Source organism: Elephas maximus, chromosome 23 (genome assembly GCF_024166365.1).
Source record: "Elephas maximus indicus isolate mEleMax1 chromosome 23, mEleMax1 primary haplotype, whole genome shotgun sequence".
NCBI lineage: Eukaryota > Metazoa > Chordata > Mammalia > Proboscidea > Elephantidae > Elephas > Elephas maximus.
In genome coordinates, this window is record NC_064841.1 from 64,582,254 (window position 1) to 64,595,411 (window position 13,158).

The following is a 13,158-nucleotide window of genomic DNA, read 5'->3' on the forward strand; positions in this document are numbered from 1 at the left end:
ACATGGAGCACGGTTCTACCCCGACACACTTGGAGTCACCGTGAATCAGAGTTGCCCCCACGGCACCTGAATTTTTAAGTGCCAGACATGCAAAATAATATGAGTATCTCCCATAGTTGTAATTACTATGTCATCATCACCAGCATCATCATCACAATTTTTGCCACCAAATAGTCAGCTACTCCCCAGGAACATCAGGGCCTGATAAAGGTAACGGTACTTCAATACCTATCTTGTCACCGGACAATGACTGAGGCGTTAGAAAAACAAGAAACAGCCCAGTAGTTACTACCTTCTGTTTACGCAGATAATACGTATGCAGTGGTGATACTGCTCTTCTCTTCTAGACATCTGGAATCAGAGACATGGGTATGATGAGATGTACCAAAGTAATTGGCCGGTGGTTTATTCCAACAAACAACTCGATAGGTATTTGTTGAGTAAAAGCTCACTCTGTCCCGAGCACCATGGCAACTATAGCGGGGAGTGCGTGACATTGTGATAGGTATACAATATCATATCTATGTGAACGCAAAGATGATCCTGATTTGATAAGAAAGGCAGCCATTTAAGACCTTCAGATCTTTTTTCAGTGCCCTGCTCCTTACATTGTCTCTTTCTCTAATTCTTGTTGTATTTTATGGCATTTAGTGCATTTTATGGCACTTGCTCCTTTTCTTTCCTATCTCCTCCAGCGAACTATAAGCTACTTGAAGACAAGGGTCAGTCTTATTGATCTGCGACCCCAAGTGTCTTACTCAGGGTCTGACAAAAGAAGGTACGCCATAAATACTTGATAGATGAATGAGTGAATGAATTATGAATAACTTAAGAAAATTAAGTTATTGGGCATATCTTTTACAAAAGGCTAGCAGAGGACTCTTCACTTTATGTACCTGTGTATCAAGCCGGCCTAACCGTTTCTATCCAAGGGATAACACAGAGGTTCTCAAACCTGAACGTGCAGTAGAATCATCAGGGTATCCCTGGCCAACCTCCAGACCCCCTGCATCAAACCATACAGGACTGGGCCCAGGATGATTCTGATTTGGATGGTCAGAGAACACTTTCAATCGATAAGGGCTTAAGGGCACAGGCTTTGGATCAGAAGGAGCCCAGTTTTATCCCAGCATGTTACTTACTAGCTCCAGGGCAGACTTGTACAAGTTTCTTCATCTCTCTATGCCTCAGTTTCCTCTGTTATAAAATGGGATGGATAATAGCACCTACCTCACAGTGTTGTTCTCAGGATGACATGAGGCAAAGCATGTCAAGTGCCAGGTACAGTCTGTGGGACTAGGAACTGCCCCATAAAGTACCCAAACCAAAAAACCAAACCCACTGCCATGGAGTCGATTCCGACTCATAGCAAGTCCATAAAGCACAGCTATTATTATTACTGTTGTTGTGGTTAAGGTCTTTAACCACAAAGAAATTACTATTTGAAGGCATTTTAAACAAAATTAAGGTCTGACTCTTCAAGCTGATAGAAGTCCCCTCGTACCTTAAAATTATTTTTAAGATGGTGTGACAGTTTCTCGGGACGGTGTTGCACTGTGAAACTGAAACTTATCTATAACCATGCCTTAAGGAGTGTTCCGAACCTCCCTACAATCCAGATAGCTTTTGACAAACTGCATTATTCCAAATCCTGGCCAACAGTTGACATTTCACATGTAAATCCCGACGTTAAAAAACCAACCATATATTAGGTTGATAAGCGAAAGCATGAGGATATCCATACCAGACAGTCTAATTCTGAACACTAAAGTCCTCAAATTGCAGAGGCGAAGGAAACATGGGACGAAAATGCTGAATTTGGTTTTCCAGATTAAGCTAAATAAAGGAAATCAAGCATAGCCAGCTACCATATAAGACAGACGTTATCTCCCTGTCTTGAGAGACTACATGACGTATTTTTCCATTTGTCATGTGCTTGGGGAACCCAAAGCAGATTCAGGGGACAAGACATAGACCCAGGGCTGTCATTTTGGTCGGCTGTGCATCATTTCAATTTTGTAAGCGTTTATGTGAATTTGGTCTCTCTAGCCTATCATTTAGGCCTTAGCAGGACAGATGTGCTGTTTTACAGGGCCATAATCCACTTGGTGGGCGGATAACCAGGAGGCCTTTGGTCTTCATCATCTACTCCAATAAGAAAACGAGACTATTGCCTTGTAAAACAGCATGTGTCCCGTGCCCTGATTCCACATGGAATGCTAACCTACAGAACACCCTCTGAACTTCTAACAAAATTCATAAAATACAAAGCAACAGAGATGCAGCTAGGAAGAAAGTAAGTATTTAGATCATAGTTAAAATCAACAGTAAGGGTTCATCATTGCCACAGATGACCAAAACTAGCTCTAGGCTGAATGACGTTAGGCAAAGGCCAATCTGGGGGTAGAGATAGTAAAAATGAGAGGGCTGGAGAGAGACTGACAGTATGGGATTTTAGGACACACAGATTTTCCTGTGAATCAGACTTCTCGTTGTAAGGCTGAGAAGGTTAGGCACTGTATGTGAAAATTCTAATTCTAGTAAGTTTTTAAATCTCTTTTGGGTCAAAGATAAATTCCAAAGACATTTATAATCCACCAATTTTTTTTAGCCTTCAGCCTACGTACAACCCTCAGTTACCACTCCGTATCCCACATTGTGGGAGATGAGGGTTTCTAGAGAGCCCAGCAGATACATCCCAGAGCCCCTAAGTCATGGGAGCATTGACTGTTAAGACAATAGTTGTGAAACCCAGGAGTGGACTGCAGTCTATGCAAATGGACCATCAGCAAGACCATGACTGCTCCAGCCCACCACCAGGGTCTCAAAAGACCACCTGCTCCCCACTCCCACCAGCATCCTTGCCCACAGGTAGAAGGAAGGAGAATTGAGGTGAAGGGCTGTGGTTGTAAGTGTCAAAAAGAAGTGATTAAAAGAACATCAATAACCTGGCATTTACATCGGGCTCTGGGTATAAAAAAAAAAAAATTTTTTTTTTTCTGGGTGTACTGCCTCCTGTCCGTTTAGCTCTCCCCCCGCCCCATGCACTAAGAAATGACCTTGTTATCTTATTGTGGGGTCTATGATGAATGCTTGCAGTTCCTGAGACCCAGGGTATTAGCCCAGCTCAGTCACATGACCCTGGAATATCACTCACCTGCCCTGGGCCTCAGTTTCCTCATCTAGAACAAAGCCTAGATCACAGGACACAGGCAATAAGTATTTGTTGAAGGTTAAAAAATGAATCTGTAAAATGAGGCTAAACGAGAAGGTCTCAGGTTCCTTCCATTCCTAACATTCAACAGTTCTGTGATTTTTTTCCTTACAAACGCATGTCCCTTGTCATTCTAATTCTCTCTGCAAGTGTCTATCAATAGACTAATCTCTCTTTACTCAGTACAATCCTACCTTACACATACATTCTTACCACCTTACAGTGTTACAGCAAGGAGGAAGCATTTTGTGTCTAACTTCATCAGTTTTTTTTTTTTAACAATAATCAGTTGCCACAGAGTATTACTGCTTTTTAAAGTTCTATCCAATATTCCAAAAGCTATATAAGAAAGTATTTACATTTTCCTCCCACCATTGTTTTCTGCTTGATTTCAACCGTTAAATGAATACAGTTCCCCAGGCCTTCTGTCCACTTTGTTTTCCTCTCCGTAAAATGCTGAAGGTTTTTTTTTCACCCCAAGAGGGGGGGAATCTTTCCTTTGCAATTTACTTTGGCTTTCTCGAAAGTTGGGTAGAAAAGTCAGTGTAATTCAGGTGGAGGCTCAAATGTTCTTGTTGTACAAGTGTGTGCAGAAAGGAAGCCTATAATTTCCGCGCGTTCTTTCAGGAAGTTTGTATTCTCTGTTTTCCAGGGAGCCTTTACTTTCCAGGGGAGTATGATCGACATGCCATTACTGAAGCAGGCACAGAACATTGTTACGCTTGCCACAGCCATCAAGGGAAAGTGATCTGTTAAATGAAGCTCTCATCAGGTGGGCTGAACATATACAGTGGGTTTCTTAAAGACAAACTCTAAGACTCAAGACAGTGTGTTAGTATGCCAGACTGGAACCTTATTCTACTTACGGCTCATGTTCATCATGATTTGTTGTTGTTGTTATCTTACTGGCTGGTTTTTCCTCTTAAAAAATGAACTTTTTAGCTCCCAGCTTGTGATTTTATTGTGGTTTATCAATGTGTTGTAAATACGGACTTATAATTTCACAGGGATAGAAAACAGTGGGGAAAGATGGGCTGTAAGGGCAAGTTAGGTCTTTAATGAAATGCATCTTTCTGGACTATGTAGACTCCATTCACCCTTTTCATATTAGTAACTTTCCAGAGGAAATGGTCCCTTTGTCCAGATGACACCATAAATAGTTTTAAGGCCAGGCCTTTAAAAAATAATAACTAAACGAAGGGGCCCTGCCTATTTCACTAGTCATATGACAAAACAGTAGAGATGGCACAGAAAAAGTTGATTAAGTATTTTATTGGCTTATAAAGATGCCTTGTAAAAATAAAATCTTCAAGGACTGATTGCAATTATCCTCTACCCACCCCGCCCCCCAAAAAAATTCATATATGTGAACTGCTAAATGATGAATACGAAGCTCTCATCCTGGGTGAATGCCCTGGGTCAACACTTACCAGCAATTAAAAAATAAATGTGCAGAAACACAAGGCCATCCATTCTCCCCCTTTGTGTCCCCGTTTAACTGTTTGCCATTGAGGCCATTTCCCCTGTAAATGTAGGGCCGGGACAAGACTTCCTCAGCAATAAACTTGTAGTGTCTAAGAAGACCCAGTGTGGAAGAGCTGGTACTATGGTCGCCTGTGAGATTTGCATCACATTAGTGATGCGGCTACAGGTCAGATGGGTGGTGTGGTTAACGGGCTTAGTGAAGCTGTTTTGAAGAGGTTAACCCAGCTTGTAGTAAGGGTAAATAAACATAACAACCAGCCATTGTTCCCTATTCAGCCTGTACCCTTATATTGAAGGCTAAAGGGTATTGAAGCCTCAGAGGATCAACTTGGCCTTGCCAGAGAGCGCCCATGAAGTCTGAAACAGCGACAATCAGAGATTTTGTTTCTGTCCCTCATTAAATCGTGAGCTTTTGTGTTGAGACTCTGAACGACTGTTCTTTAAGAAATTAACAGAATGGGCAGTTTTAAACTCTGCACCAACCTCTTCCTGACCTCCACAGCAGCAATGCTGCTACTTTTAGACAGTCACCGCGGGGAAGGCTGTTCTGTTTATTTAAATGGGTAAATAGAAAACAGTTGTTTTTTTTATTTTTCACCTCCTCCTACGCCCTTTTTGTTTATTTCCTGTGTGGCCCCTGTTGGGTGTCCCCAACAGGGATCTCCTTTTCCCCACCCTTTCTAGTTCCTACAGGAAGCCGGAGAGGCCAGTATAGTTGAAGGTTACATAGACTGAAAGGCCCCAACAAACCAAAGGAGAATCAGACAGTCCCACACACGATCATGCAACAGCCACCCAACCCATCCACCCCAATCCACCAGCAAGTAGGGGAAGATCCAATTCTTCCGGGCATGCTGAAGAACCTGACCCAAAGCAGGACAGTTCCCAGATAACAACTAATATTCTTAAACATGGGATCCAAGGAGACAGCTCTTAAAACTGACTGGGGTGTGCTAGGCCGGGGTCCAGACCTGCTTTGGGCAGCACCTCTCTCCAGCCACTCATTAGACTCCTGTCACCCTTCACCATGGCTACCTTGTGCTGCTCCAAATGGAGCTGGACAGGAAGGTGGGAACTAGCCCCCTCTTCACTCAGAGGAAGATGGCGTGTCAGTCAACTTCAGAGGCTGCTGGCCTCCAACAAAACAGCTTCAGGACTTCGGACAGTGGCAGTAGGCAGCAATTGCTGGAGAAGCAGTCCCCTCCCCATCGCCTCAGCTGTGCTCCGAATCGTGGAGTCCAGTGTGTACAAGGGCAACCTGGGACCACAGTGTCCATACACAGGCGGAGCCCTCTGCTGAGAACACAGAGAGACAGGAGTCTTCGCTTTGGAGGACTGATTGCCCAGGAGTCAGAAGGCAAAAAGGAAGGCTTCTTCTTCTTCTTTTGACCCTGTCTTACACACCCACTCACCCACCCTCAGGGTGCTAGAAGCCACTCAGGCAGGGCCTGCCTTCAGCAAAAGGAGAAAATAACTTCTTTCTCACTTCCTTACTGGCAGGCCCCATTTCCATCTTACCACACTTCCTGTCCTCCAGTGTTGATCCAGACAACCCCTCCAGGCTTTCAGAGGATAAAGGACAGACCTTCCAGCCCCTAACCTAGTTACTTACACAGGCAACCATGGAACCCAGCAGAAGTGAACTGCCTCCAGCCAGGGGCTCACTGAGAGCCCAGCCCTCCCTCTGAGAGAGCCCAGCAGGCAGGGCTAAGGGTATCAGGACCTTGGGAAAAGCAAGCCCCTAGGAAAGGTCCCTGGTGGGTGCTAAGAGTCTGGACCTGGCTAGGTCTCCCAGCCCCCCATCACCAACAGGCCCACAAGCTCCTAGGTCGCTGACCATGTTGGACTAGTCACCATGCCCTTTATCCTGTACTTTGTTCAAACAAGACCACTATGCTGTTTAAATCTCCCCAAACATCAGATTTATCATTTTACACATAACCCACCCATTGCCATGAGTCGATTCCGACTCATAGCGACCCTATAGGACAAAGTAGAACTGCCCCATAGACTTTCCATGGAGCGCCTGGCGGATTTGAACTGCCAACCTCTTGGTTAACAGCCATAGCACTTAAGCACTACACCACCAGGGTTTCCACTCGTAACCCAGTGGTCCCAATTAGGATAGGATCATGAGACTAGGACCCACTAGAGCCAAAAATCTGGACAAAGGTTCTACTGTCTGAACAGAGACCCTGACCATAGCCCCAAAAGAGAGTTTAGTCAGTGTCAGAGGCTCACATTTGTGATCCATTCTTTGAAGACTAAAACTCCAAGACAAGAAGATGGTGGGAGAAAAAATTGTGCCAGTGGCCACCATTTGGTGCCATTGGTGGGCAAAGGTACCACAGGGAAGTTGTGAGGGTAGTGGAGAACTGGGTAGGCCTAATCTCCATTTGGCATGATGGAAATGCCTGACATGGGGAAACGAAGTCTCCCTCAGCTCCTCTAGCTGGTAATGTACTACAAGAGGACCTTGCAGCTAATCTGATTAATTAAAAACCATACCTGTTTATATTTTGTGTAGCTCATCACAAGCAGCTTTTCTATATCACCCCCCTGTTATTAATTCTTAGGGGCTAAATTATGGGTAACACTATTAAAACATTATCAGAACTAATGAGAAACAATTACTTAGAAAATGAGCTGGGACAAGATTGAGTTGAAAACATCAGTGGTGATCACTGTAGATTAGTTTAATAAATCATCAGGTGCAGGGCAAGGCTGACCGTATGTATGCAAAGCCTTGTCTCGGGAAAATGAAATCGAGATTTTTTTTTTTTTTGCATAATTTTTTCATTAATCTCAATAGGACCCGTGTGGTGTAGATTGTTTTATTCCCCTAATACCTTGCCTGAGGGGGGGTGCCCAATAATGTCTTCATTGTTTTACTGAGGTCTTAATGACAATCTGTGACAACCTCATTTTAATGTATAGAGGATTATATCAACACCATCACGTTTTATTGAAATGGAGTGGGGAACTCCAATCCAAGTCAGCCATTGTCTGTGTGCAGAAGTTAGGAAGTTCCTGGTAGCTGGGAGCCTTCCCTTCAAATTTCTAAGTGTTAAACCCCTGGCTGCCCTCACTTCCCATCATCCACGGACGACGCGGGGCTCCGAGATGTCCTCTGGAATGAAGACTTCACCGCCTCCGATTTGAATTTGAAAGTAACTCTGTCGCCTGGCATATTTTGCTGGGTATATAGGACAGATCGTATAGTTCCCCCACCCTCGAAAACATACATATTGTCATGAGCATCTTGGCACCCACTAGTCTGTGGCGTCCAGAAAACTGACCTTTGTTATTGGGGACGTCGAGTTTTCTAACGATGCCATAGAGGAGAAAAGGGAATTCACGTTCTTTTCCCTGTGAAGGACGTACTGCTTTAATGGTTTCAGTTTACCTTGGAAAACGAAAGGTCCCCTCCCCCCCCCCTTAGGAGTAGGAAGGCATTTGATGATACAAAACAGGTTACCAACCAGATTAGCAGCAAGGGTTGTGTGTATATTAAAACTAGAGAGGGTCACCGAAAGGGGCTGTAACTGTCCTCCCACACAGAGACCCCCAGTGCGCTTTTCTACATTAGAATTTAGGAGAAGTGGGGGAAGGGAATTCCCAGATTCCAACATTTAAATGTTAAAGCCTTATTCTTATTCATTATTTCTGCGCTTTATTTTAAATGGGGGAGAGGAAGGGGTTAAGAGAGCGAACAAAATGGAAAACAAATGACTTTCAAATACCTTAAGTCAGTACCTGAAAGCTGGAGTGGCAGTCCTGTAACGAGTGATTTTTGGTGGTGGTGGTTTAAATTCCAGCCATTATTGGGCAGCATATTTCCTCCCCAATCAATAAAAATGGCCAACGACATAAAAGAAAGTGACCTGTCGGAAGGAACCGAAATCTCCGCCAGCACCTTTCTCCTGTGTGCTGCCGAGGAAACCAGTTTCCGACAAGCGGTCTGAAGCCTGCGGATGTTTGTTTACAAAATCTTTAGGGATTTTGTTTGTCGCTCGCCCCTTCCTGTTTTTCTTTTTAAATGATGAGTGACCGACTGGGTTTTACCGTTTGCGCCTTGCGACGGCAAGGGCCGCTGACCGTGGGCGGGAGCCGCAGAGCCCGAGCGCCCTGCTCCGCCGGCGGGACCCGCGCGTTGGCACCGCTGCGCCCTAGGCGTCGCCGGGGTCACAGGGCGCAGCGCGGCCCTCCCGGGTGGGTGGCGGGCTTGGAGAGGCTGCGCCCCGGTTCCGGGCGGCCCGGCTCCAGAGGGCAGCCGGGCGGGCGGCGAGGCTTCTGGTCCCGGTTGCGCGCGTCCAGTCCGGCCCTGCGTACGGCGCTCGGGGCGCAGCGGCCGTTGGGGCCACGGTTGCAGCCCGAGGCGGGCGGCCAGGCCAGGAGCCCTGCGCCGCCCAGTGGGCCGGGGCTGCGGGCCCCGCTCGTCCGCCCACAGCCCGCGAGCCTGTCGCTCAGCCCGGCTGTAACGGTGGAGATCAAAGACTGCCCCGTGTCCCTGCGGAGCACGGGACAATCCTGCGCCTTTGTGCGCTGTTGCTAGGAGTCCGAGAAACTAAGAGAAAGTGTCAGGGGCATGTTAATCAGACTCGTTACAGTGTAACAATAACGTCTCTCTCGGGTCTCCCAGGCCCTGATCACCCCCCGCGCACTGGCGGGACACCTGCGCTGGGCCCTCGCCCCGGGCCTGGGGTCCCGAAGTCGGCGTCCGGGCCTCGCGCAACTGCGGCGCCAGCGCGTCTCCCGCGTCCTGGGCTCCTTGGTCGAAGCGCCGCGCCCCAGCCAGGAGGCTTTGGGCGGGCCCGGTGGCTGAAGGGACCTGGGGAGGATCCGGGATCCCCTTGCCTCCTGCCTTGCCTTGTTTCTGAAGCAATGACTAGAATTACCCACGTTGTTGAAACACAGTAACAGATTCAAGAGAAAAATGAACATTCCATTTCAGATAGATTTTTGGTTGAGAGCTTTTCCAAAAGACTATAAAGTAAATTTTGCCGATTTCCCCCTTAAATTCATAGACGATGCTCTAAGTGATAATAATCCTGAATTTCGGAAAAATAACTTTGTTGAAAGTAAAGATGTCTCTGAAATTTTTCGAGGGGATTACTTCAGTCCTTCGTTTATTCATTCAACAAACATCTGTTGAGCCCGACTGGGTGCCAGACAGCTAGTTTGAAAGTGGGAGGACTGGCTCTGGATGCACTTTTCAGATTAAAACGCCTTGGTGTGAGGTCAAATGAGGAGCAAAGTCGTCAAATCATGTCAAATATTAAAACAAAAAGAAGTGCCATTCGCTACAGCGGTGATCATAACAAAAGAGGTGTGAATTAAGAATTGAAAACTATGCACCCTATGCTTTGAAAGCCAGCCACTTTTCTCACCTATTTCATCTCCTCCCTTTTCTTTTGGTGGTTAGGAGTTTGGCCAGGCTGCAGTCCTCTGAAGCCAGTTAGAGTCTTGCCTGAGGTCTGAGGAGCAAGGTCAGACCTTCCTGCTTGTTTGTAAATGCCCCTCAGACTTGCTAAAAGAACATACTGCATGATAGACCCCATCTTCCTCTGGGCTGTGCACAGGATATTAGAAAGTCATGTTCAGGTTTTGGGCAGAGTTTGGCCAACTTGAGGTGCTTTTTTTCCCATATGAGCCCTTGTTCAAGAACCAATCCATTCAGGAAGGGCAGGAGGGGAGCCAGACTTCCAGAATCTTACTGCTTCACCCCAAGTCAGAAGACAAAGCTTTCAATTACCAGGAAGAGTAGAAAATTCCTTCTCAAATCACCTGTACCTCCCTATTGACTGAGGAGTCCCATAACTACGTTCGGCTTCTCCATTAGTCAACTCCACATGATTGCATGCAACGTGTATCCATACAGTAAAACTGGGAACGTCCAGAGATCGGAATCTTAGCCCTGGAAAGAACTTCAGAGTCCCTTCACTACGTAGATTACAGAGTTGATATACTGGAAAACTCAATCTGAAGAAAAAGAAGGACTCTGAACACTGACTATATCATGATGTTAAAATACCTGCCTAAAAGGGCGGGGGGCGGGGGCATTTAGTAAAAAGAAACCAGATCTTTTGGTCTACATAATGCTAAACAACTGGTTTTCCTGCGTTTTTGTTTTGTTTTTAAACACTGCATCAAATTGCCTTAGTTATTTAGACAAGTAATAGAATCAAGAGAAAAATAAACATTCCATTTCAGATGGCTTTTTGGTTGAGAGTTTCTTCAAAAGACTATAGAGATCTGGCTTAGTATTTTTTAAAAAGTGGCCTCTTTCGAGTTTCATGGGAGGAAGAACATAAAAGCCACATGAACAGCTGGCTTAGATTCTTTGGGAGAACCGTGCTAATGACCTAAGCTCCAAATGAGGAAAGGACACCGTTGTTTTCCCATCAGATTTCCAGGGACTGAGGCTCCTGTGGCAGGGGACCTCTGTGATGCTTCTCCCAGGCTGGTGTAAGGGAGCCCTGGCCGGGAACCCCACCCGAGCTTCCACACAAATGACAGCATTGCCTCTCTCCGGGGCTGCCAGAGATCGCTTCTCTCTGGGGCTGCCAGAGATGCCCTGGGCACCACGCAGCTGGACTGTGCTCGGGCTGTAGCTCCCAACCCTCCAATTATGCTGGTCTTTTCACTCCTGGACCATGCAAAGCCTTTGCACAAGCTGTAACCCCTGACTTGAATGTCTCTACCTCTTCATCATACCCAACAAATCCCTAATCATTCTTCGAGAGCAACCTACAGGCCACTTCTGTGAGGTCTCCCTAAGTTCCCCGGAGACAACTTGCTAGTCCTCTGTCAGTCCTTCCATTGCATTGGCTCACACTTCTGTTGTGGTACTTGTTTCTGCAAGTGTGTCCCCAAGAATAGTGTGGGTGCCCTGAATATCCGACACCGCCATGCATCTCCGGACCCCTCTCCTGCTGTTGTCTCTCACCCCCAGCAAGAGCTGCTAAAAGTGCATTCGTTTAAATCAGGAACCAAGTCTTTTCCCCCATCAGATGTAGGTTCTAATTTTGGCTCTACCAGTAAGGAGTTGTTACATTCAGACGTTTGTTTATTCTCCGAACATATTCTCTGAGCATCACTTTCTTCAACTATACAGATGATAATACCTGACTCAAAGAGTAGACTGTAAGGATGGCGCAGGACCAGGCAGTGTTTTGTTCTGTTGTACATAGGGTCGCTATGACTCAGAACCAACTGGAAAACACCTAACAACAACTCAGTTACTATGAGGATATGATAGTCACAGAGACGTGCCACCCACATCTCCCTTTTGGGATCCCCGCTTGCCCAGCTAAGAAGAGTGAGACCAGTAGGCAGCCTCCAGCTGTCAGCTCCCTCAGAGTCTGTCTTGTCTAAGGTCACACCCTTCCCAGGGCAGCCTTCCCCGGTGAATAAGTGAGACATTTTGGATGAGCCATACATGTTTCAGGTCTCCCAGTGGAGTTGGCCAGGACTTTGTTGGGTCTCTTCAGCAATTTGACTTCTCCTTCTGCTCAATCTTTTTTTTTTTTTTAATTTTTATTAAGCTTCAAGTGAACATTTACCATTCCAATCAGTCTGTCACATGTAGGTTTACATACATCTTACTCCCTTCTCCCACTTGCTCTCCCCCTATTGAGTCAGCTCTTACAGTCTCTCGTTTCGTGCCAATTTTGCCATCTTCCCTCTCTCTCTATCTTCCCATCCCCCCTCCAGTCAAGAGTTGCCTACACACTCTCCCGTGTCTACCTGATTTAATTAGCTCACTCTTCATCAGCATCTCTCTCCCCCCCACTGACCAGTCCTTTTGATGCCTGATGATTTGTCTTCGGGGATGGTTCCTGTCCTGTGCCATCAGAAGTTCTGGGGAGCATTGTCTCTGGGATTCCTCTAGTCGCAATCATACCATTAGGTGTGGTCTTTTAGTGAGAATTTGCGGTCTGTATCCCATTGGTCTCCTGCTCCCCCAGGAGTTGTCTGTTGTGCTCCCTGACAGGACAGACATCGATTGTGGCCGGGCATCAACTAGTTCTTCTGGTCTCAGGATAATGTAGGTCTCTGGTTCATGTGGCCCTTTCTGTCTCTTGGGTTCTTAGTTGTCGTGTGACCTTGGTGTTCTTCCTTTGCCTTTGCTCCAGGTGGGTTGAGACCAATTAATGTATTTTAGATGGCTGCTTGTTGGCATTTAGGACCCCAGGCGCCACAATTCAAAGTGGGATGCAGAGTGTTTTCATAATAGAATTGTTTTGCCCATTGACTTAGAAGTCCCCTCAAACCAAGTTCCCCAGACCCCAGCCCCTGCTTCGCTGACCTTTGAAGCTTTCATTTTATCCCGGAAACCTCTTTACTTTTAATCCAGTCCAATTAGGCTGACCTTCCTTGTTTTGAGTGTTGTCTTTCCCTTCACCCAAAGCAGTTCTTATCTACAGATTGATCAATAAAAAGCCCTCTCCCTCCCT

General features: G+C 46.2%; 1 protein-coding gene across 9 annotated transcripts in view; it reads left to right on the plus strand.

Moving 5' to 3' along the window:
- CLYBL (citramalyl-CoA lyase) overlaps positions 1 to 13,158 on the plus strand; it is a 341,524-nt gene that overhangs the window by 300,171 nt on the left and 28,195 nt on the right. For 5 of the 9 annotated variants that reach the window (XM_049867124.1, XM_049867119.1, XM_049867125.1 and 2 more), the window contains one exon: positions 3,867 to 4,968. In XM_049867124.1, the coding sequence (XP_049723081.1) occupies positions 3,867 to 3,962 (96 nt within the window). In that variant the 3' untranslated portion in view covers positions 3,963 to 4,968. The other 4 variants (XM_049867123.1, XM_049867120.1, XM_049867121.1 and 1 more) reach the window with 4 other exon arrangements.